Below are 24,345 nucleotides of genomic sequence, written 5' to 3'. Positions count from 1 at the left end.
CCTGTGAGATCATGCCCCGAGCCGAAGTTGGATGCTTAACTGACTGAGCCCAAGAGTGTCTGAATTTTAAATTTTTGAGAGCTATTGCCAAATTGCACTTTGATTTCATGCCCACTAAGTTTTGTTTTTCAGATTAACTGGAAGTTTGTACCTTTTGACCCCCTATCCCCATTTCCTGTACCTCCACCCTCTGCCTCTGGCAACCACCAATCTAGTGGACTGTTTTAACAAGCTTTCCAGGTCACTCCCACGAGTGCTGAAGTTTGAGAACCTCTCCTTTAACATCTCAAAATAAATAAACTAATAAAACATGATCTCCTTTAAACTTCCCAGTGATCCTCTGGGGCTGGTGCTTCCATTATGCCCGTTTCACAGATGAAGAAACAGACTCGCAGAGAGGGGTAAACACTTGTCCAAGGTCGCATACTTAGCAAATGGTGAAATTCAAAAGGGACCCATGATTCTAATCCCCTCTCTCTCTGCAGACAGGGAACGGAGGCCCTGAAGGGGCTTCCCTAGGGAGCGGAATTGCATTCACCTAACTCCAAATTACGCACATCCAACCCCTTGAACAATGCAGGGATGAGGGCCACTGACCTTCCCCCGGTCAAAACTCATGGGTAACTTTTGCCTCCCCCAAAACTTAATAGTCTCCTGTTTACCGGAAGCCTTACTGATAGCAAAACTGCCGATTGACACATATTTGGTATGTTATATGTGGTACATCCTGTATTCTTAACAATAAAGGAGGCTGGAGAAAATACAGAGGCCTAATGTACTGCATTGAAAACATCTGTGCACCAGCTCAGGTCAAACCCATGTTGTTCCAGGGTCAAGCGCATTTATAAACGTTTGTATATGTATTTACACTTATGGGCCAAAGTCTTCTGAGCACGGTGGAGTGTAACGTCCAGACACCGTACTAGGGGCTGCAGATCCAAAGATCCTTCTGGTTCTCGTAGCCCTGGGGGGACACAGCCGTACACATGATTGAGTCATGGTGGGAGAAGCAGCTTGCAGAGAGCATCAAAGGAGGCAGGAAAGGCTCCAATGACCCTTGGTTCATTAGGTAGGTAGAATTCTCTAGAACCCAGGAGCCAAATATTTGAGATTGTTATGGGGCAGGAAGCTGACGGACCGTTTTCCAAAAGTGTCCTGAGGAATCCGAGAGATGGAGAAGCGTAATCAGCGCCTGGAAAAGGCCCCTGTTTCTTGCGTGTCTACCAGACGGGAAGGGGCTTCGCTCAGTGTGTGCCCTTAGCACGGGGTCATCTAAAATCCACTCTGCCCTACTTTTGTTCATCACTGTTGCTGAATCCTAAGCCTCAGCAGGGGAAGTCTGAGGAGGTGGGGCCGGGCTGAGGGAGTGCTTTTAGGACTGCAACACTGTGGGGAGGCACAGGAGTGGGGAGGGAGAGCCAGGGAGCCCTTGTTGTTGGGAAAGTCTTAGTTCCACCACTAAGTGGCTGTGTGGGCTGAAGAGAGCCTCTGTGTTTGAGTTCCCAGGCAAAGGGGGATGGACTATAGTCCTTTCTTTTCTGTTTTAAATTTATGTATTTAGGGGCGCCTGGGTGGCGCAGTCGGTTAAGCATCCGACTTCAGCCAGGTCACGATCTTGCGGTCCGTGAGTTCGAGCCCCGCGTCGGGCTCTGGGCTGATGGCTCAGAGCCTGGAGCCTGTTTCCGATTCTGTGTCTCCCTCTCTCTCTGCCCCTCCCCCGTTCATGCCCTGTCTCTCTCTGTCCCAAAAATAAATAAACATTGAAAAAAAATTAAAAAAAAAAAATAAATTTATGTATTTATTTAAGTAATCTGTACACCCAACATGGGGTTTGAACCCATAACCCCCAGATCAAGAATCGCACGCTCTTCCAACTGAGCCAGCCAGGCGCCCCTGGACTAGCTATTTCTAAATATCCTCTCTAGCTCTGTGATCCTACAGAAGACGGTTCAGCAAGCTTTCTCCGCAAAGAAATAGTAAATAGTTTTGGCCTCGTGGATCCTACATCTACCCTGCCGGAGAAGGAGTGCGCAAACCCTAAGCAGTTTATGTCCGTAATAAATAGAAGTCCTCTCACTTTGTGGCTACTGTTTCATGATCCGCCCCGGGCACAGTTTTCCTTTGTTTGAGCCTGGACACCAACTTGGGACTTCTTTCTCGGTTGCACATAAAAGTCCAGAACACGTCATCTCTGCCTTAAAGTGACTTTACAGACACCTCACTCTTCCTCGGATCTAGTTTGAAAGTGTCTTGGCTTTAAAAAGTTTTTGTGGGGGGAAAAAAAAAATGGTTGCATGTGGATTCTTTCCAAAGCAGCTCAGAGACTTTTTCCCTCATAGTCTGTTCCCCTCTTGCCCCACCCCCTACCCATGACCACTCCCCACCCCTCCTCCTTACACTTAGTCGCGGCTTCCTTTCCAGTCCCTACAACTGGGCTCATATCAAGATAGCAGGGCTTCACCTCTAGCTCCTGAAAGTTCTAAATTTTTTTTTTTAACGTTTATTTATTTTTGAGACAGAGAGAGACAGAGCATGAACAGGGGAGGGGCAGAGAGAGAGGGAGACACAGAATCTGAAACAGGCTCCAGGCTCTGAGCTGTCAGCACAGAGCCCGACGCGGGGCTCGAACTCACGGACTGTGAGATCATGACCTGAGCCGAAGTCGGACGCTTAACCGACCAAGCCACCCAGGCGCCCCTTGAAAGTTCTATCTTTCCTGAATTGCTCTGCTTTACTTAGCACATCCTATGTTAGCTCTTAAAATCTAGCCTTCCATGGCTCCTCATTGGTCCAGAGGGTAAGGCTTAATTTCTGCCTCTCATTTGCTACCAGTTAAAAAAAAAAAATCATGTTAATATTGTAGTGGTATTACTTGGCTCAGTAGATATGTTTTCAGTGAGACTGAGAGATGCCAGAAAAGGCTCAACACTCAGATCTGGCAGGCTTCCAGCATCCTCTGCTATCAGCTTTGGTATCCTGTGAAACAGAAAATTCTGTGCTCATTCTTGATTTGAAAGTTTTTATTAAAAAAATATTTTCACGGGGCGCCTGGGTGGCGCAGTCGGTTGCGCATCCGACTTTGGCTCAGTTCATGATCTCACAGTTCGTGAGTTCGAGACTCACATCACAAACCCGCGGTTCATGAGTTTGAACCCTGTATCAGGCTCTGTGCTGACAGCTCAGAGCCTGGAGCCTGCTTCGGGTTCTGTGTCTCCCTCTCTCTGCCCCTCCCCTGCTCATGCTCGCTCTCTCTCTCTCTCTCTCTCTCTCTCAAAAGTAAATAAACATTAAAAAAAATTTTTTTTTCATGTCTTCTCTGGACATTTATTCCCTGAGCGCAAATAGGTACTTTTTTTTTTTTTAATGAAAATAACGTTTCCAGCACTTAAAGCATTGGCAAATATAGTCATCAGTATGATTTTGAGGAGAAACAGAAAACCTGTCGAGTTGCTAAAGCAGTTATGGGGAATTTTTTTCTCCTGGATGAACGATAGCAATGACGACCACAGACACGGAAAACATTTTAACACTTCATAAAATTCTTTTCCGACAGTGGGAACACAGAAGCCAAATTTCCCTTGGCAGAAATGAAAAAAAAAAGGTTTAGCCGAGATGTTCCTAAGAAGTGAAGGGTTTCAGAAAGAGCTTTTCAGGCAGAAGAAACGTGGATGGTGACACCATCCAGAAGGAGGGGTCGTGGTCCACGAAAGACCAGAAACCCCTCCTATTTCACTCAGGTGCTTAGTGCCCTGCCTGGTACGTAACAGGGCCCAGTAAATACTTGTGGATGAATCGCATCATTCATTGAAACACCTGAGGTGTTACGGTTTTGGTCAAGATGAGAGTGGCCAGGGAAGGCGCCGCCTCTCTGACCAGAATCCTGCCCTGTCTATGGTCTGCCACACCCCCGGGTGCATGCTGCCCACGCACTCTTAGGGTTGGAATGGGGCTTGAAACCCGCAGGGCTGCATGCAGACACAACGTCCCCCCAGTGAGGCAGAAAGGGGGCACATGCATGGAGGGATATGTGATCTACGGTTCTGTGCCCAGCTCAGGAGCCTTGGCATCCTGGCTGGGTCCTGGCAGATGCTTGCTCTGTGTAGATATTAAGAAAAAAAAAAAAAAAAAAAGGATCAAAGTCAATGATATGATAAGGACTGCTGGGTTTTCACAATGAAAATGGAACTGAGGGTACTGTCTGGTCAAGCCCTTTCACTATAGAGTAGACGAGAAAACCAAGACTCAAGAGGCTGAACCGACTTTCCGAAAGTCACCTGGCTAATTGATGGTCAAGCTCGGCTTAGAACGAGGATCTCTTCATGCTACATCAAAAGCCTCTCCTCTGTCTGCTGTTTTCAAGGTCTAAGATGAGGGTGATGCCATTTCCGATCATAAATATAGAAAGCAAATTTGCATGGTAATTCTAACCTCTCTGGCCTCCGGGTTGAAGTGATGTAAGAGGACTGTAACACTGCTGCAAGATTCTTAACAGAAGTATATTCTGCGTATGCTACTTGCAGGAGGATGGCATATGAGAGCCAAGTCCACCGGGATCATGGCGTATTCAAACACCCCAACATTTAGAATGTGTTCTGCAGGTTTTAGGGTCCAGGCCAGTTTCCAATGCTGCCCTCATTTCCGTCTACGGTCTTTGATCAACAGCTGATGGTTGTACTGAGGTCTTCGATACGCTTAGACCCCGGGGGTGATGCTCCCTGGGGAGGTGGGGAAGGCGAAGAGTAAACGGCCTCTGTTTCTGTTTAGACTAAAATCTTACTAGAAGAAAAAAAACCCGAAAACCCCAAAACCTGACGCACAGAAAATAACTAGAAAGGAATGAGATATTCAAGTGCTGCAGAAGGCAGGAGACGGGGACAGGGGGTGTGGGTTACACGAGGAGGAAGTGTGACAGACGCGGGGTTCCAGTTCTGGCACGGGGCCGAGGGAAATACCTGAGGCGAGGGACGTAGCGTAGGCCCCAGGGGGGAGGGGGGAGGAGGGCAGGGCTAGAGGCAAAGGCTGCATTTTGTAACCAGACCGCAGCATTTGTATTCCATGCGGAGCCAACACAGAACGTCACTGAACGCTTCTTCAACTCCACCTGTGTAAGCTATAAATTTACAGCTATAATATCCTCCTCTGGGGGCGCCTGGGTGGCGCAGTCGGTGAAGCGTCCGACTTCAGCCGGGTCACGATCTCGCGATCCGTGAGTTCGAGCCCCGCGTCGGGCTCTGGGCTGATGGCTCAGAGCCTGGAGCCTGTTTCCGATTCTGTGTCTCCCTCTCTCTCTGCCCCTCCCCCGTGCATGCTCTGTCTCTCTCTGTCCCATAAATAAATAAACGTTGAAAAAAAAAGTTTTTTAATATCCTCCTCTGGTCATTTTCGCTGTTCATGGAAGCATCCCTACCCACGATGACAGAGAGCAATCTGGACAATGAGAATGAGCCAAGCGTCTTGGGTTCTAGTCTGCCCCCAAATTGCTGAATGACCAAGGCCTATCGCGTCTGCTCTGGGATCTCAGTTTCCTCCTCTATAAAACGAGAGGGTTTGAGCCAATGGGTCTCTGACATCCTCCGAGTTCTGCTGTGCAGTCCTGCTCATTATAATTATGGCACGTATCCTTAAATTAATATTAATAAACCCTTCTCCACTGCCGTCTGCTTTCCCAATTGCCTTTCCCCCACGTTGCTCCCTTCCTTCTCTTCTCTCTTACTGGGAAGCTTGTTGGGGAAGTACCAAAGTGGGAATATCATGGAGTGTTTAAATTTTCATTAGACGTGTGTGTGTTGTAACAAGGCATGCACAATTGATCATCTTGGCATGCATATTAATAATTGAATGCTGTGGTACATGCTTCCTGAACTTTACAAACAGCTCCTCTCTGAGCTTCGAATTGACAAGCTTTACTCATAACTGCAAAGCTGGAAGCGGGCAGGCCGACGGAATATACATTTTTGAAGGGCAAAGAAGACCAAAACCCCAAAGTCTCTCAGTCGGAAAAACTGGGGAGGTTTCTGCCACACGGACAGACTAAGAAATGACATAAACATGAGTCAAGGATGACATAAGGGTGAAATGTCCTAAGAGTGAAATGAGTCACCTGTGCTGACGTTTTTTTTTTTTTTTTTCTTTTGTTTTTATATCCAGCAGATGAGATCTACCCAGCTGGCCCGGAAAAGACGAGAGAGCCCCAGCTGCCACACTGGGATAGATGGCATCCTCAACTAACATCTTTCGTAACTGCACATCCATGGTCAGAAGTGAAAAAGGATCCCAAACGAAAGTGAATGGATGCTGAACTCCCCAAACTCTTGGTTGGGTCAGGTGCTGCCCCTTGAGGCCTGAAGCCAAGGTTCAGATGGAAACAATGCCTACTGGATTAGATTTAATAGCTGGTCCCGGGGTGAAGGCCAGAGATAGGAGTGAGGTGAGAACCTGAACAAATGTCCGCATAATGGAAAGCCAACAGGGCTAGGAGGTAACTCCCGGACCTCGATGTAAATCTTGAAATAAATCACAACTCTCTCATTATGTTATTCTTCGTGGCTCTTGATTTCTTTTCCCCTTTTGAGCAAATGCTACCTGCTCCAATATGAAAGCAAGGAAAGTATGACTAGCAAAGTGAGGAGATGGGTGCCTCTTATCCAGTTTAAAGGACTAACACTTAATGAAATTTTCCTTCTCCTATTTCCAGTAAAATCTATGCAGGGAGCCAACCTTTTGCCATGCTTGGAGCTTTGCAGAAATGTGCCTGAACTTCCCGGAAGTTGTTAAATGACCCCTCCCTTCAGGACACCAGGCCAGCCCCACCTGCTGTGATAAGCCAGTTCATCAATATGCCTGCTTTTCCTATGGCCTCAGAACAATTTCCCGACACTCGTGGCTTTCCAACAGAGAAGCCACCATGGAATGCCGTGGAGAAGGGCACCGGCACCGTGGAGATCTTTTATATGGGAGGGTGCACTCATGCTAACTGCCAAACAACTAGATTTCCAGCCACTCGGGAGAAAGAAAACTGAGCTGCCATTCCTGAATTTTCGGGCTAAACAATCATGATCTAATTCGAAATGGGAAGGGCAGGATGTGATTCCTGGAGTGTTTTCCGGGAAGTATTCGTGCAGGTAAACGGGAGTATGGCTGGTTCTGCTTTTGGAAAATGCAAGCAAGCATGTCAATCCGTGTGGACGTCTGCCGTCATTATGTCAGAAGCAGCCCCCTGTACGGACACCGACCCCGTCCTAGCACGCCGAACTGCGTGGGGGTAAGTGGAGAAAATGTGGTTGAGACAAACGTAACTGCCCCAGACATGAAACGAGATGTGTTTAACCTTCAGAGGGTGATGAAATGTGCACACACCTAGCAGCTTGGCCACGTTGCTGCTACTATTTGCGTGATGAAAGGTAGGCTTCGGCTCCCCTGTGCGCCTGGGGAGTAGTCATCTTTGCAAAAGCACACGGGAAAGAGTGGAAAAGTCTGAGGCTGTTCACTGGGACGTGCAATCTTCCTGTTCTACCCTACAGCCTTGATTCCAGCTCAGGCTCCCCTCTAAGGTCTCTCCCACCTTCAAGGTGTCCTGACGGGTCTCAGCCATCAGGGCCCGCGAAGGCCCCTCAGGTCCGCCATGGGTGGGATGGGCACCACGGAGACAGCACTGTGGGCTGGTGGCGTCCACTGGGACTTTCCACAGTCTCTGCTGGCTGCTGAAATACTTCCCCAGAATTAAAGCCCGGGGCTGAGGGTAGGGGGGGTGTCTCTCACGGACAGGTTGTGGGACAGGTAGGACTGAGGAATGCCAACATGAATTCTTCTGCTGACTCTTCCATGCAAATACCCCCCGAGCCTGCTCCGGGGGGGTCCGGTAAAGTACAGCAGTTCCCGCCGAAAGCACAGCTACTGGGCTTCTCGATCTGTGTGATTACGCCTGCAGAGTCGAGGCCCGGGACCCCGGGACTGTGCTGCTACCGATACCAAACTACTCTCCCAGGTCCCCGGGAACTTCTGAACGGTTTCAGGCTTCCTTCCTGCTGCCCTTCCCATTACTCACGCACTCATTTACTCATCATCCTGTTCCTATGTTGCAGACACTTGGGGTGCGTGGAAGACTAATCAGCAAAAGCCGACGAATTATCACACCGCGGCACGTTTGCTAAGTGCTCTGGAGGACCTTGAACTCGCAGTGGGTGGTGAGCCTATGGGGGAGGGGGTGTGTTGAAAGGCCTCTCTGAAGGGTGGGCTCTCAGCCAAGACCTAAAGGATGGGAAGCATTCACACACGTGGAGTGGGGGGAAGTGCAAGTCAGACAGAGGGACAGAGGTGCAAAGGCTCTGGGGTGGGAGTTGGTTCTGAAGGGCTCAGCAGGGAGGAGGCCCATGGGGAGGACGCGTGGAGAGTCGAGGGAAGACGGAGCTGAAGAGGCAGGTGTGGAGGGCCCGCGGGCTGCGGAGGGAATATTATTCGTGCAATGGGAAGCTACTCAAGGGGCTGAAGTGGGGAGATACGATGTGAATCCCACTAGGCGACGTGTGAACAACAGATCGGACAGGAGTAAAAGTGGGACGGGAGGGGCCGCGTATGGCAGGAACTGCAAAATGCCTCTGGGCAGCCATCCCCCCCCCGCCCCCCCGCCCCGGCTCCTTCTTTACTCTGAGACCTCCGGTTTTATTCTGGGGAGCAATGGGTCCCGTCAGAAAAGCGTATTTCCCATTTTCCTTGTAGCTAGGCACCAACGCGTGTAATAATTCTGCACGAGACAGAAATGGAAGGCTGTTGGGGCTCTTTGGGCAAGTTTTGCTGTCTCGCTCTAAAGGTGCCACCCTGTCCTCTTTCTTTTCTTTCCCCTTCTTTTTATCTTGCGTGATTTGAGCCTGTAAAAAAGACATGATGGGGGCCTCCTCCTTCTCCCTCCTTCCTTCTTCCCTTCCCCCTCTTCCCCTCCTCCCTTCCTCCTCCTCCTGCCTCTTCTTCTTCTCCCTCCTCCCCTCCCCTTACTTCCCTCCTCCTCCCTCTCCTCCCCCTCCTGGCTGTGCGGTGTGGGAAGAGTTCTTCAGGCCTGCCTGTGGCCAGATGCTTGCTCATCCAGAGGTCCCACAGTAGGAAGCGCATTGTTGCAACAGACCTCAACCTCATGGTCCAATTCAGCCTCGATTTATCAGGAATACAGTGCTGATGTTTGGATCCCCCAGCCTAGGCCAGCTCACCCCTGGGTAACGTTAGGCACGTCGCGTGGCATTCTTTCAGCCACAGGATCTGGGCCCCTTTGTAACACATGCTTCTTTCCACGGGTATTGCCAAAGAACACTAAACTTCCCTATTCTAATGCGTGGTTCCCTTCGCTGCTGGACGGACACGGTCACGTGAAGAAGGGTCATCCCTCAGAGTAGGAATCACGAGAAGGTGGTCTGAGAATGGCTTGAGGAGACCACACTTCTGTTCTTTCCTATTCCTTTTCTATAAAGACAGGTGTCCCGGGTTGATCTCACCCTGGATATTTGGTCACCTATCAGAGTTCACGTTTGAGAGTTTCTTACGTATTTTAATGCTGCCGCGAAAAAGACCTGACAACAGAGTCATAAGAAAACCCTTTTCCACTCGAGAGCCTGGCTTTTCACGCCCCTCTCTCTTCTCATCCGAACAGATACATTATCCCTTGGGTTTGCACCGATGAAAGAGGCGCTCGACATTTTGGCACGTTCTATCATTGAAAATAATACTTATTCTCAGAATGAATATGTAAATCGCATACGGCCCCGTCCCACATGGCACCCTGCCCCTGGCATGGGATGGAGCACGGCATTGTTACAGTGTCATTCGGTGGCTTTTACCGACCCGGGGAACATCCGCAACTGTAATGCATTATGCCACTGTGACGTTAACTACAGACACAGACAGAGTGCCCATAAAAAAAATATACGCCCTTTTTTTTTTGAATAGAGCCCTGGGTAATTACCCCGACTATTGTTCTATGAGCAAGCCCATTTAGACCCCTTCATCAATTTAGGGTCTGGACATGAAAAATCACCAGCATTAAGCGGTTAAGGCAATCTGCTTTCCAGATGAAGAAAAGACAAAAAAAAAAAAAAAAAAAAAAATAATACTGCAGAAAACCCTCCTCTACTCCTGAGTTGCCCATGTCGACAGCCAGAGCTCACCTCAAATAAAGGATCCTGGGGAGGAGTTTTTCTGATGATACCTTCATCCTAAACAGAGCTCAAGGACAATGTGTTCGGGGTCTGCTTCCTACTGTCCCAGCACTGGGAGGACACACAGGTCTGTGGGGACGGCCCCCAGGTAAAGGGTGGCCACCCTGCAGGTGTGCTGTGAGCTGCGGTGGGTCCAGCAGGCACAGAAGCATCTGGTGCCCTGCCCTGGTGGCCGGGTTTGGTGTTCTGAGGAAAAGCTACAGAAATGTTGCTCACCTTGAGAAGTAAGCTCTCAGGGCGGGGTCCGTGTTCCTCCAAGTTGCCACAGAACATGAAATCGGTTATGAGGTGTGCCATTTGATATGGAGTAAAATGGGAAATTATGGATCTACTTACCCCCACATGAAAACAAAAACTAAATGAATACAAAAGAAAAGGCAAAACCACAGCAAAACAGATGGCCCCCCAAATTTTACTTACATTGGGTAAGGATTCCAGTTAAGGCATTTTTAAAATTCTCCTTGGCTTCTTCCATCTCCTGCTCATGGGTGGCTTTTTCGTTCATCAGCCGGCGGACGTGGCTATTGGCTGACTGCACCATGGAATAGAACTGGTTGGCAGAACGCCGGTTAACTTCCCCTCGCTCAATCCAGGAGAGTAGCACTGTGATAGCCTCTGAAAACTTGCTATCATCTGGAAATGGAAAACCACCAAGTACAAATCATGCCAAGGCAAGGACACGTACTTTACTCTGGTTCTTCTCAAAAGACAGAACATGGACCATCTTAATGGATACATCTTTGGAACTTGACAAATTAGCTTCCCTAAGGCTAACCGTGCTAGCGTTTCTTAGCCTTCCCTTTCACATCTGACTCTACGGTGTCACAGAGCCATCCAAGAAATACACGGTAGCTCACTCTCATCTACCAACCCGGTGAGCTTAGCTTTACATCTGTTCTGGGCATTCTTGGTAACATGGCGCACCAAATCCTGATTTCTCTTTCTCAAGGGTGGCTCAGAAAACTGTCATTAACCTATTGGGTCCCTACTGCATTTTTCAAGATTCTCTTATCAGATCTATTATACAGTGAAACTAGTCGTATGACTTAGATTCAGCTGAGTTAGTGGCAAAATATGGATGACAGATCAGACTATTTTAAAACCGGATGTAACGGAAGACATTGTTCCCAAAGTGGTTTTAGGAATTAGTTCTTTTTCTGCTCCAGTTCAAAACTAGTTTCGCTTCACATTTAATAGAACATCTTCGATTCAGCTGAAAAACAAAACATTTCCTTGTCTTCAACAAAAGAGGGCTTGTTCCCTGAGTGGTCAGTGTTCTCTGTGGAACCCATCTGGAAGCCTACTAGAGTCCACGTGAACTTGGTGCGAGGTATGTGTGTGTTGTGGAGGGGGTGGGGTGCACGGGGTGGGCAATGAGGTTCCACCTGTAAATAAATGATAAAGTTTATCTGAAAGAAAACAAGTAAACTTGTCTGTTTGGGAATGGTTACTGGAACAGACCTGTGTTGTGTGGCTTAGAAGTAGAAAAAAGAAGCAAGTCTGAAGGTAATTAAGTTAATTAGAACTGGAAGCTGTATGTCAATTATCACAACATTAATCGATCCTACTGCTGAAGGCTCACTGCGTACTTCCCAGGCAAACTGGAGGGGAGAAGTCTTCCACCTGAATTTTTCTACCCTTGGAATATGTGACTTAAGGAAAATATCCTACATTTTTCCAGAAAACGAGGTAGACTCTGAATTCTAAAAATTGGGAGCAAAATTACACGGGGCGATTCAGATTCTTACGAATTTATTTGGTAAATACTGAGTGCCTATTATGTTCCCTCTCCTGGAGGAACATCAAGAACCTCCTTATGCGTTGTGTGTGTGTGTGTTTGTGTGTGCATTTATTTCCTATGTTATATATTGTTTATATATGCATACAAACATATACATATATACCCCCCAGATGACTGGACGGAGCGTGATTCATGTTTGGTAAAGGAGTTCTATTTGATCTCATTCACCAGATGTTCTTTAATCAACCACTGCTGTTGGCATGTTATACAGCATACAAAGCCTTCGTTCGTGGGGGTGATTTGTGAATTTCATAGTGCGCCGTAGAAACACCATCAGTACCTTTTCTGCCAGAGTCCCTCTCCCAGACGGGGGCACAACTTCCTTGCTGTGGCTGTTGCTTGCCCAGAGGTACGCACCCGGAACGAAGGCAGGGTCAGCCTGACCCAGGGTGCGTGGAGCGTGCTCTGCCTTTTCCATGGTGGAAGTAGCGATCAGACACACGCTACCCATCAGCACCCACCCAGGCCCTCTCCCCCTGAGGCAGAGGCAGTCTGGGGTTGGGGATCAAAGCCTTTTTTCAGGGCAAACCTGCCCCCCTCTGCCCTCACACTTGGGCCAGAGGAGAGAACTGGCCCACTGGGCACCCTGCGAGGGAAAGACGCCCTTCCTCGAAAATCTCCACGCACAGGCACAGAACACACGCGTGCAGTCTCACAGCTGGCTCATCCAATTTTGTTAACTCCGAAATTTCAGGCTGAGCTCAACCCTCGGTGAACTCCAGCTGCAGTGGTTTCTTATCTCATTTCATGGACCGGAGCGGCTTGTGTAAGATAAAATCCATCATACAACTTAACATTACGTTCAGCCCATGGAGAGGCCCATAATTTAGCATTATGTTTGTGAGAGGCCCACTGTGACCGTTACAGTCAGAATAAATTTTGCCTCCCGCGCATACTCGCTACCTCTCTCCCCGCCAATAGATGTTAGGAGAATGGACCTCCCAAAAGACAGCATGAATAAACCTAACACTTATAAGAAGTCTTTTTTTCCTCCCCTCTTAAAAAATAACAACAAAAAAGAAAACACTGACTTCATGTACCATTTTTCGCCTTTCCTGGGACTTTTATCTGTATATAACACAGAGGGGAAAAAAAAAAACCCTCTAAGATTTTGTTGTCAACCTTACAAGGAGATAGAACATTCCCGTTCCATCTGTCTTTTCCCTCCTGTTACTGGTTGTTCTTCCTTCTCTTGCTTGTGGTAACTCAGTTCATAAATACACTAATTTACTGTCAGGGAGAACACACTTAAAATTTAAAAATGTGTGTTTGCTCAAATGACCTGAAAACCAAACTTTATTTTTCTTCCTGTCTAGGACGGAGGACATAAGTTCACCAGCAGATCAGAGTTAATTGATAGTTTTCAGAAAGAGAAACAGCAGTTGTAGGACTGGGCAATTGAAAATATACAATTTAAAAAGTAAGCAGGGGGGGCGCCTGGGTGGCTCAGTCGGTTGAGCTTCCGACTTCAGCTCGGGTCAAGATCTCACGGGTCCGGGAGTTCGAGCCCCGCGTCGGGCTCTGGGCTGATGGCTCAGAGCCTGGAGCCTGCTTCCGATTCTGTGTCTCCCTCTCTCTCTGCCCCTCCCCCATTCATGCTCTGTCTCTCTCTGTCTCAAAAATAAATAAACATTAAAAAAAAATTAAAAAAAAAGTAAGCAGGGAAGAGATTTGCTCACATTTTAACAAGCGTTAAAAAATATGTAGCACAAGTCAATAGCACGCAAAATTCCATTAGCTTAGCTTAAAAGATGTATGTAGTTTCGAGAACTCCCAATTTCATCCTCATTTCTGAACTTTCTGAAACTTCCAGGCCAATATATAATTGATGTACTGACATGCAAATTAAATGTGAAAACATTAGTTAAGGCACAATCGGTCAGTTCCGTCAATATCTGTTGCTACGTAAGAAGTGACTTTATATTAATTAAGACTAACTCAGCAACTCACTCTGAATGGCTACAGAAGTGTATTGGGAGTGGTCATTTTCAATATCCAACTGTAAGTTCAATTTTGGATTCAGTGGAAAGATCACTGAGAAAACCGAAAACAATATAAACTAATTTAAACAGGATTTAGATGGCAGCATTATTAAAGCTATTCATGTGAAAAGAAATTAACACTGCTCATAAAAATCACATCAAAGATGCATTTACAAAAATTCCTAATACTTCCTGTGAACATGCTCAGGCATAACTCTGAACACGGCTGCAGTTTAGAAACTAGAATGGGCAGACGTGCCTCTTTCCACAGCAAGAGCTGGGAAAATTGCCGTATTAACGGGCGAATATGGACCATTTGCTCCTTAAAAATTGTGCAGTGTTTTCTAACCAGGGTCCTTACCACGCCACACCTGGGTTACCGCACATGTCTGCTCCATGGCTTTTCTTGATTTGCATTTTCCCCTTCATCCCCCGTTCCCTTACCATCTCCTCTTTGGTAAGCACCATGGCCACGCCTCCCTGCCTTTCCGTGCTCTTGTGTGCTCGTTCCAGGAGCCTTCACGTTTCTGGACACCCGGATAACTGTTACGTTTCCCTCCAGATTCAGCCTCAGTGTCTTTCATCAAAGCAGCTTTTCTGTAACCCTAACATGAATTGGGCGTCCACGTGCTACGTTTTCACAATTCCCTCCATATCCTTCTACTAAAACATCAATCGCTCTACATAGTCAATGGTTGGCTTATGGATCTGTCTCCAGTTTGGAAGGGCTAACGTGAGAATGAAACTTCTAAAACATACTGCAATCTTCTGGTCACTCTGAGTTTTTCGCCTGGCAATTTATCTATATTTGGTTACACTATTTCTAATAGACTTGCAGTGATTCTTGCTAGAGAGCCACAAATTCAATGGTCAGAAGTTCGGAAACATCAGTTAGTAATCAACATTTTTTAAAGCTTATTTATTTTGAGAGAGAGAGAGAGAGAGAGAGAGCGAGTGAGAGCGAGCACTGTCATTGCAGAGTCAGATGCGGGGCTCGAAATCTGAAACTGTGAGATCATGACCTGAGCCTAAGCCACACGCTGAACTGACTGAGCCACCCAGGCGCCCCAGTAATAAACATTTTAATTTCATGTTAAAGAGTGTTTTCACATTGTCTCCCAGAGATAAATGTTCTCTGGCACTTAGGCTAGCTGGTCCTTTTATCCTTCAGGCCTCTGAGGTCATCGCCACTGGCAATGAAAGTTAAGAATGATGTCAGATAATCACAGAGAAGCAGAGCCTTCTGCAGAAAGGCGCTAACCAGCTTATCAAATGACTCAAAAATCTTTTTGAAAGCATTTTTAATTCTGGGAAGATAATGATTGTTTTTAGTTTTGTGAGGAATAAATAATATTGTAATGACTATTATCCCTTTACTGTCACTACCTGAATCCCATACCCATCTCATTTTGTTTTCTGGCTCCTTCAGACTTCATCAACCTCCTTCTCTGTCCCTCTCTTCCATGTTTATTGAGCACCTGGGACATAGGAGGCACTTCAAAAACTGCATATGGGATAAATCTTCGCCATTCAAAGACTAAGCTTGAGCCTCATTTGGGAGCTCCTTGAAAATGCAGACTCACCCTGACTCAGGCTTCCTGATTCAGAATCTCCTACTCCAAGTGATTCAAATGCACATTAAAGGTTTGGAAGCACTGGAAGAAATCAGTCAATGAAAACCAGGGAAACTGGCTGGGAGCTAGCTCATCTATGTTAAAAGATCACGAGACCTTGAAATGGAAAGTGGCACCTGCGATAGTGGAGGTTACTGAAAGGGTTTGATGTGATTCTTCTGAGCTCTGTGAATCCCTGTCCCTAACCTCCCTGACCCCATTTAAAGAACAGGTGCTTAAACATCTGTCATCCCTGTCCCAGAAAAGAAAATGTGAAAAAAATGTCAAAGACTTGGAAATGGGCATAGAGACTACTGCAGATCTTTGTAGCGGAATCCTGGGCATGGCCCAGAAGACCCTCTCCATCGCCCCCCAGCCCCCGGAATTATCTGATTCTCGAGGGGAATGAATCTCTAATTGCCTTTGACTAGGCCATCTTACAACCCTTTAGGGACAGAACATAGATTGTGGAGAGCTGATAACAATGCAAATAATTCTCCATAACAACACAGATGAACTATCGTCCAGTAGAAAATACCAATCATTATAAAGCACATTTTCTTTTGAACCAGTTTTAACGCCTTACTGATTCTCTCATTAATGAATGAGTTAAACAAAATCATAGGCACGTGTCAATTTTATATTTGTAAGTTATGGTTCCACTGCCAGAGCATGCTTTAGCCACCTTTGAACTGTAGCTCCTCAAAGGCCAGGTCCATGCAATAGTTGCATGTGTCACTCTAGGACAAGGACACAGAGCCCAGGACTCAGCAGGTGGGAACGTGGTGAACTTCAATCAAAGTGACAAACCGATAATCAAGGGGGAAAAGGCCTCAAACTGGTAAGCAGGTTTTTTTCCCCCTTTGTGTGCAGAGGGAGATCTGGCCTTGATTTTCAGAACAATAGGTAGGATGAGAGCCAGGCCATGAGCACTGAATATGAAAACTTAGGCGGGCTGTAGTACCCTTATTTATGGCTGGGTCTATAAAGGAATAACAGTAGAGGAGATCAGTGTTTGAATAACATATCCCAAGAATGAGATAAAAGGAAGATGTACTACAACACAATTTTTTCCTCCAAAAATGGGGATACAGACACACGTACACACACACACACACACACACACACACACACACACACACAGTGAATGCTGTCACTGATTTCTGGTGTTTATGATAGCTGGAAATAGCTCACAGTGTGGAGTCACATAGTGATCCAAGCAGAATGGGGATTCCAGGATGGCCCAAGCACTCCTACTACAATAGTCCTAAAACGTCCCTGAAGCCTGGACATCTCTAAGCAAGTCTCCATTCTTCTGGCTACTCAATTAACCATTAAAAGGGGTGTTGTTACCTTATCTATCCCCCAAATCACAGATAGCAGGAGAGGCGAGACAAATGGTTAATGCACTCCTCTCCCTTCAACACACACACACACACACACACACACACACACACAATCTCCCCCAATTACTCAGTACCTGTAAAAATGAAAAAAATTAAGGGAGGGGGTGGCAATATGAAAATGCACTGATTATTCCTGCTTTGGGGTCATGCAAAACGTTTCTAGGTGAAACGGCCTGTCTTGCCTCTGTGAAGGTCAGTGACGCCCACGGAAGTGATTCTCCAACAGCCTCCTGTGTTTATTTCCCTTGCCCTAAGATGGAAGCCTGGCTTTTAGCTAATGGAACTTCCACTTGGCTTAGAGCATTATTGATTTTTACTTTCTTGGAACCATAAATATTGACAACCGCCGCAGCAAAATGCCGGCAGCCCTCCCTCCCCCTGTCCCTCTGGCAGGCTGACACTGGGCCATTCTGTATGCAAATCAGAGCCTAGCCCTCCGGAAATTATGAATGCGGATCCCAGGAGAACTGAATTCATGATGACACATCAGGGGATCCCAAGGGCACTGCTTCAAAGCTTTGTCAAAACTTCACCTGATGGCACAGAGAAACTCTTCATTTCATCGCATAATGAAAGATTATGCGAAGCTTTCCAAAGGGGGGAAAAGTACACAAAAACTTTTAAATGCTCTTGCCAGGAGAAATCTCCAGTGAATGAGGATATCATCTTTCTCACCGTCTAATCAATCTCTTCCTTCCCCAGTCCAAACACAGGGTTCCTCCAGGGGTGGATGGTCTGTGTTAGACACACTGAAATTCATTATCTCATCTGCCTGGTGCTACTGTTTCCAATAAAGTGTAATTATGGTGTTATTGAGCTCCTGCTCACTTTCTCAAAGCCATGCTATAAACTTTGGGTCTGTGAGCAGTTACTTCCCAGTCAGTCTTCATTAAGTTGAATTGTCTCAGAACAATGTCTATTTAATCAGCAGGGTGCCCGCTAATTTTCTTTTTTAGAATTTGTATTAACGCAACAGACGCTGCCTTAGACACTACACAATTACAACTCGAAGTTTCCTCCGCCTTCAAGAAGGCCCCGTGGCCACAGAATCTGGGGTTAGCTGGTTTCAGAAGATCTGCCCCCTCGCCCCGTCACTGTCCAGTTGGGTCCCGAGTCACTCCTGGGAAGGCACGGGGCACTTCTCACACACGGTAGTGGGAAGTATACGGTGTTTTGTAATTGCCTCTATCATTCCAGAAGCCTAAACGCTGTGAAGTAGAGGCTTGCATGCTGTTGTCTTCCCTGCGGTGCTTAGCAAGGTCCCAGATATATGGTAAAGAGCCCCACAAGTGGGATGATGGCTGCCTGCACATTTCCGATCACGCCCGGTGGCACCACTGCCCAGAAATGCAACATACTCAAGAGATCCAAATAGCTGAGGAAGACAGAAAGGAATTAGACATTTACTATGTGCATTGTTTTAACCCTAGGCAGGATGCAGTGGAGGGCCTTGTGGGTCATACATAGGGTTGGCTTGTACAGATGTTGCTAGATAAAGCTGATTTTCCAAAAGGAAACTGCAAGAATAAACAAGTACAATGTAAAATGGGGGAAAATGGAATAAACCTAAGAGAGTATGATTTCTCAGTGGAGGGGAAAAAGAAAATCAAATCCAATTAGGTATTTTCAGATTGCATTTCCATTTTCTTTTTTATCCAGGCTTCTTTACCTTGGGTTTTGACTGCATTTTTTTTTTTTTTTTTTTTTTTATCCCTACATCAATGAAATCATCTTCAGGGCAGCAGTTTCCTTGGCTCCTCCTGTCTGGCTTTGCAGCGTTATAAGGAGCATGGAGTGGATTTCCTCTCCGAGGCAGCCAATTTCCTAGGCAATTAAATGCTGTTTATATTCCAAACTCTGTGCTTGGGTTGAAATTGTCAAGCTTGATATTACCTGACTGTTGCCTGAGATGTATCCCCAGCTAGTTCATTCTACTGTAACTGCCATCTATTAAATTTTCCAATCTGTTCTCTCAAGGGATCACACAGTACTTGGCAAAGGTGCAGCTTCGAAATTCTGCAAATTATACTCATCTATATAAATATATATTTTTGAAATGGCAAAGCTTGCAAATTACTTCACCAAATTGACATCCCAATCTGTGATCCTCCAGCAGGGAAGGCAATGCCACGTTCCTCTTACATGCACAGACATTTCCGTGCGGGTTTCTCAAAAAGAACAGGGGGATGCCAGACTTCTGTGAAACTCCTCTAAGAGGTCACAGGACCAAGGTGCTAGTTTTTGTCACGTCTAGGTGTAGCGCGTAAGCCGATAATACACAATGTACAGGATATTAAAGAAAAAAACCCAATTTGTTCCAAAATCCACATTCCCGGCTGAGGACGTTGTTCTTTCTCCTCCTGGCCACTCCCTGTGATTTGTAGCCTGAATGGAAAGGGGAGATGATGCTTGTATTTGCACTGTGTATGCTTTTTGTTGAAGGGACAACGACCTATGTGTTTACGTCTGTAAGACAGGCCCTTTCAGAGCAGCACAACAAGCAAGACTGGCCTGGTAGTCACAGCGGGGCATTTCAGTCACAACTGCAGCTGATTAGGGGTTCTCAAGGCCGGACCGGGTGGAAAACGGCTAGAAACAGAAGTCCGTTTCAAAACAATTCTTGGGGTGCCTGGGTGACTCAGTCGGTTAAGCGTCTGGCTCTTGATTTGGGCTCAGGTCATGATCTCACAGTTCGTGAGTTCGAGCCCCACATTGGGCTCTGTGCTGACAGTGCAGAGCCTGCTTGGGATTCTCTCTCTCTCTCTCTCTCTCTCTCTCTCTTTGTTCCTCCCCCCCACTCACTGTCTTTCTCTCAAAATAAATAAATAAAGTTTAGAAGAAATAAAAGAATTCTCTTTTAAAGATATAGAATGTCAACCTCCTATCCTCCTAAAATAGGTTTGGGGCAGCTTCCACACATTTCATTTAATGAAAACATCCAATCCACTTTACACATTCCCAGCAATATACTAGCTATGCTCTAAAGCACTCCAAGCGATCAATCACATCTCTCTTCCCATGAGAAATCTTTAATGGCCTCTCCGCTGCTTAAGGAACAAAACCCAAATCCAGCAGCAGCCTTCAGGGCTCTGGCCGCTGGCCCCCAACTGCTCTTCCCACTTCACCTCGCTCTAGAAACTGCCATGCAGCTCTCGTGTACCCTGGGACAGGTGACGCGCCTTTCTCCTCCTGGGCCAAATTCCTCTCTGCTTCCTTGTGTCTTTTCTCCTGGGGCTCCAGCCTCTGACCAGGATGTATTTAGGCCCTTTTTCTCCTGGGGGGCAGGGGGGACCCTTGTTTCTCCCGCACAGTTCTCCTCTGTGACGATTTTCTTGATATACCTTCCTTGACACTCGCCCCTGTGTTCCCAAAGCACGTTGCTCATACATCGGTTGGCAATCATGCCATTGGCTTTGGACTTGAGTTAATCGCTTACTTGAGACACCTACATGTGGCCAGCGACTGCAACCTGCCTGCCTTCTCTCCTTAAAACCTGACACGCCCAATGGCCTGAGGAAGGTCTGACCGTCACTCGTCCCTTGCCTGTAAAATGCAGATGCGGCTCAGATTATAGAACTCTGATGGGTGATGGAAGGGAATTCACGCATTCACGTGGTCCTGACTTAAAATTCCGGCCCCTCCCCAATCATCTGTAGTTCCTTGGGGCAGGTACTAAAGCCCCCATATGTCTTTATTCCCCCACAGCATCAAACACGTGAGAGGAGCACAGCAAATGTTAAAGAAGTGACATACACTAGTGCCCCCTGCCCCCAATTATTCCATAGGTGTTAGCAGTGACCCTTCAACTCCATCTCTGAAGGCAGGGATTCCGACCACGGGAGGGGACACTAGCCTAGCTCATTCGTCACGGGTGGGAAGACAGGAGCCAGCTCTGGGCCTTCTGCGTGCGACTCCTCTCCCCTCCTTCCGTGAGTCGTGCTGAGTGACAACACACACCTGCACGGAGGACACAGGCGGGAAGAAGCAGGGCTCTGTCCCAGGCGGCAGGGGGAAGCTTAGGTGGTGACCTCCCTGCAGGAAATCAGCAGGTGTAGGGGCGGAGACGCCGGGGGTGCTTGGGGATCACAGGGCTCCTCCGTCAGTCAGCGGGCAGGGGCTACTGCCCGGGCAGGCCCAGGACGGCGGCCTCCTACCTTTCAGCTTGTCGGCCAGCAGGGCGGCCTCGTGCTCTGAGTAGTGCATGATCGCGGGCGGCGAGGGCGGCCGCAGCCGGTCCTCCTCCAGCTTGCGCCGGTGCCGCTCCTCGCGCGCGCGCATCCTCTGCTTGCATTCCCATTCGTAGAAGTCGTCCCTGGCCTGGGCGAAGTCCACGTGGAGGCGGCCCGAGTCCTTCTTGTCCGTGCTAGACCCTAATCGCATCCGGTAACCTGAAAGCAACGGAAAGGCCGGTCCCGTCACAAGGTCACCAGCACGATGAGGGCAAAGCGTCGCCCAGGCCCTCAGCGAGGGCGCGATACGGGTGCTTTCGCCTCTTTCTCTGCCCATAGCAAGGGCGCTCTGCCCGTAGCAGGTGGGAAGCAGTTACCCTTCTCCCCAGCGACCAGGAAGCACGGCCAAGTTCAGCTTATTAGGGATTTGGGGATAAACCCCCTCCTGGGAGGCGTCTCAGAGGGTCACCTACCCATCTTGCAAGCCACTGTTACTAAGAGGATGACCTCAAGAACCAGGACACTTACAGTAACTCCTTCTTCCCTCTGGCTTCCAGGAAGCTCCGAAACAAATTTGGCATGTAGCGTTCTCCCTCCCGGCTCCCCGATTTTATGGCTTTGTTTTCTTTCTATTTTTGATTTACGGTAACTCCATTGCATAAGTGCTCTTAAATTCTTTTTAGAAAAAGGCGGAGCAGGAGTAAATAAAGAATATCTGTGATATTTAAAAAGATCCACAAAGTAAATTCCGCAGCACCTCACTCACATGTTACCGCTTCATTCCCCTAGAAAATGCTGCTCAATTCTCTCTCAGCAGCTGCAAAAGCCACAATCACCAAGGCAATTTTGCAATGCTGTTTTATTTCCACTTATCCTCTGGGGCACGCGGGAGAATATTTTACCTTCAATCAACAGGCCTTGCTGCTGCCTTCCTTACAGCCCTGCACTACCTCATCTGGCACGCAGCACTGCACAAATTGTCCACGCGATCTTTGAAGGCCACAGGAGCCCGCGCAAGAACGCGGAGCTAGACCAAAACCAGGGGCCTGGAAATCTTTGGGGGATTTGCGGTGAGCTACCCAACTTACAAGCAGATGATGTGCAGACACTCGATCTGAGACATCAACGCAAACAGAACTGAAACCAGACAGCTAGCCTAACTTCAAATGAAGGAAGACTTGGCTTTGAGGCTGCTCTTCAGTTTGGGGCACTCAGATTTTAAAAACATAAATTCAGGTCCCAGCAGGATCACAGCTGTTGGGGCTGCCAGAGGAGACAGCAAAGTGAGCACTTTTGCTGTGTAGGGGCTTTGCAAATGAGACACCACTGTGAAATGCCAGGCTGCCCTGCGCTGATGTTCAAGATCTCTATGGTAGATTTCAATGGATTATCTTGGCATGTGGGTTGGAGCTCAGCTGAAAATCCCTGTAGAGGCTGACTTCTCCCCTGTAGGGCATTTCACACCTTTGAGAAGTTGCAAACACAAAACAGATCTCACATCTGATTCCTGTTGTGCCCTTCTCCCTCCTAGGTTCAAATGGTGTTCTCTAAAAATGGGAAGACCTAACAATACCTACGATACACGTAAACATCCCATCATAGATGAGCAGAATTCATGCTAAAGCAGAGTATATCTTGGTGCTGGGCCATAGCGACGTAACGAGTCGGCAGGCCACGGTGATATATACATAACAGCTGAGCGGGTGGCACCACCTGAGACTGGCTAGCAGTCCCCACTGGCCAAGGGACTTTCTCCTGCCCGGGTCCAGAGCATCGCTTTTCAGATATTTCTGTTCCAAAATGTACCCTCTCTTTCACCGAAACATCATCATTAAGGCCTTAAAAAGAGATCCTGATGAGGCTGAGCCTAAAATTAGCTTGGCCTTCAAATGTGAACACAGTCCTAAAATTAGGCCTTCCAGCTGGGCACGGGCTTGCAGGAGCTTGCACACGGGAGGGGCAGCCTTCTGCCCCCACACCCCCCACCCCTCCAAATAAGCAGCCTTCCAGATCCTCCCCGGACTGATGTGCAACCTTCCTAGGGCGATGGAGGTAAAGCTGGGAGACCCCTGTGCCCCCAGGCAGGGAAGCTGGAGGTGAGGCCTTAGCTGTGGGCTCTCCCTGCCGCAAAGGGGCAGACCAAGGAGCAATCAGGCGCCCGGCTAAGCAGCAGGACCAGGGTCCAAGCGGGGCAAAGCCTAGCATCAAGGAATCAATAGAGAAATACCTTCCATGTGCCTAAATTTGGGCCTGTTCATCTTTGGTGACGTCTCAAGGCGCTTCTGACTGGGTCTAAACATTGTGTTATGTCGGCGTTGAAAAGCACTTTTGGTCTACTCTAACCCTCTCATTTAATCAGGTGGGGTAAAGTAATACTTTTATTGGTAGAGCTGTGATTAGAACCCGGCTTTCCGAGGCAGGGTCCGTGAGAAATAAGAATCCGTGTTTCTTGTATCATCTTCAGGATATTTGTGTTAAAAACAACCATTTCCTGGATGGTTCCTATTGTTGTCGGTGCCCTGCTAAGCACTTAATATCCATTATGTTGATTCGTTCCTCATAATAATCCTATAAGTTAGTACTGCTGCTGCCTCAGTTTCGCAAATGAGAAAACGGAAGCCAGGGAGAGGTATTCTAGCCCGAGGCACGTGAGACCCGTGAGACCCGTCGCCAGGCATGCTGGTGACAGAGCCACCACCTGTGTGTGTAACAAGAGTACTCTGATGCTGTGGCCCAAGAAGATATGGGAAGCAAAACACGTAGCTGTTTGTGCGCTGTAAAATATTTTCCTCTGTGTTTCGCCTTCCATCTCCTTTAGAAGGCTTTCAGAGTTTTTCCCCACTTTGTTAGGTTTTCTTGGAATAAGGGTTTTAAAGTCCTCCACATCTCTACGCCAGCTCTACTCCGCAAAGTCACAGCAGTGTCGGAATAACCCCGAGGCGGCTGGGGTTCGCAAGAGTGTTCCGTCGGGGGGAAGGGAGCTGCCTGCAGAAATTAAGCCTGGCAGGGGCGTTCAGGTATTTTTTTCCCCCATTCTTTTCTCACCTTCCCTCATGAGCTTTGCCTCCGGAACGGGGAGGTGGTGTGCAGAGTGATGGATGGGAAACATGCAAGATGGAGAGTGTGAGGGAATGTCAGGGAGCTGAATCTAAGCGCACAGCTTTCTAAAGCCACA

At 47.6% G+C, this 24,345-nt stretch overlaps 1 protein-coding gene across 14 annotated transcripts in view; it reads right to left on the bottom strand.

Moving 5' to 3' along the window:
• ENOX1 (ecto-NOX disulfide-thiol exchanger 1) overlaps positions 1-24,345 on the bottom strand; it is a 557,584-nt gene that overhangs the window by 130,953 nt on the left and 402,286 nt on the right. For all 14 annotated transcript variants that reach the window (XM_045477335.1, XM_045477409.1, XM_045477389.1 and 11 more), the window contains 2 exons: positions 21,156-21,389; positions 10,620-10,832 (listed from right to left, as the gene is read on the bottom strand). In XM_045477335.1, the coding sequence (XP_045333291.1) occupies positions 10,620-10,832; positions 21,156-21,389 (447 nt within the window). The remainder of the gene's footprint in view (positions 1-10,619; positions 10,833-21,155; positions 21,390-24,345) is intronic.

This window comes from Leopardus geoffroyi, chromosome A1 (assembly GCF_018350155.1).
Source record: "Leopardus geoffroyi isolate Oge1 chromosome A1, O.geoffroyi_Oge1_pat1.0, whole genome shotgun sequence".
NCBI lineage: Eukaryota > Metazoa > Chordata > Mammalia > Carnivora > Felidae > Leopardus > Leopardus geoffroyi.
Note: the sequence above shows the minus strand (reverse complement) of the source record. Positions and strands in the feature narration are given on the sequence as shown.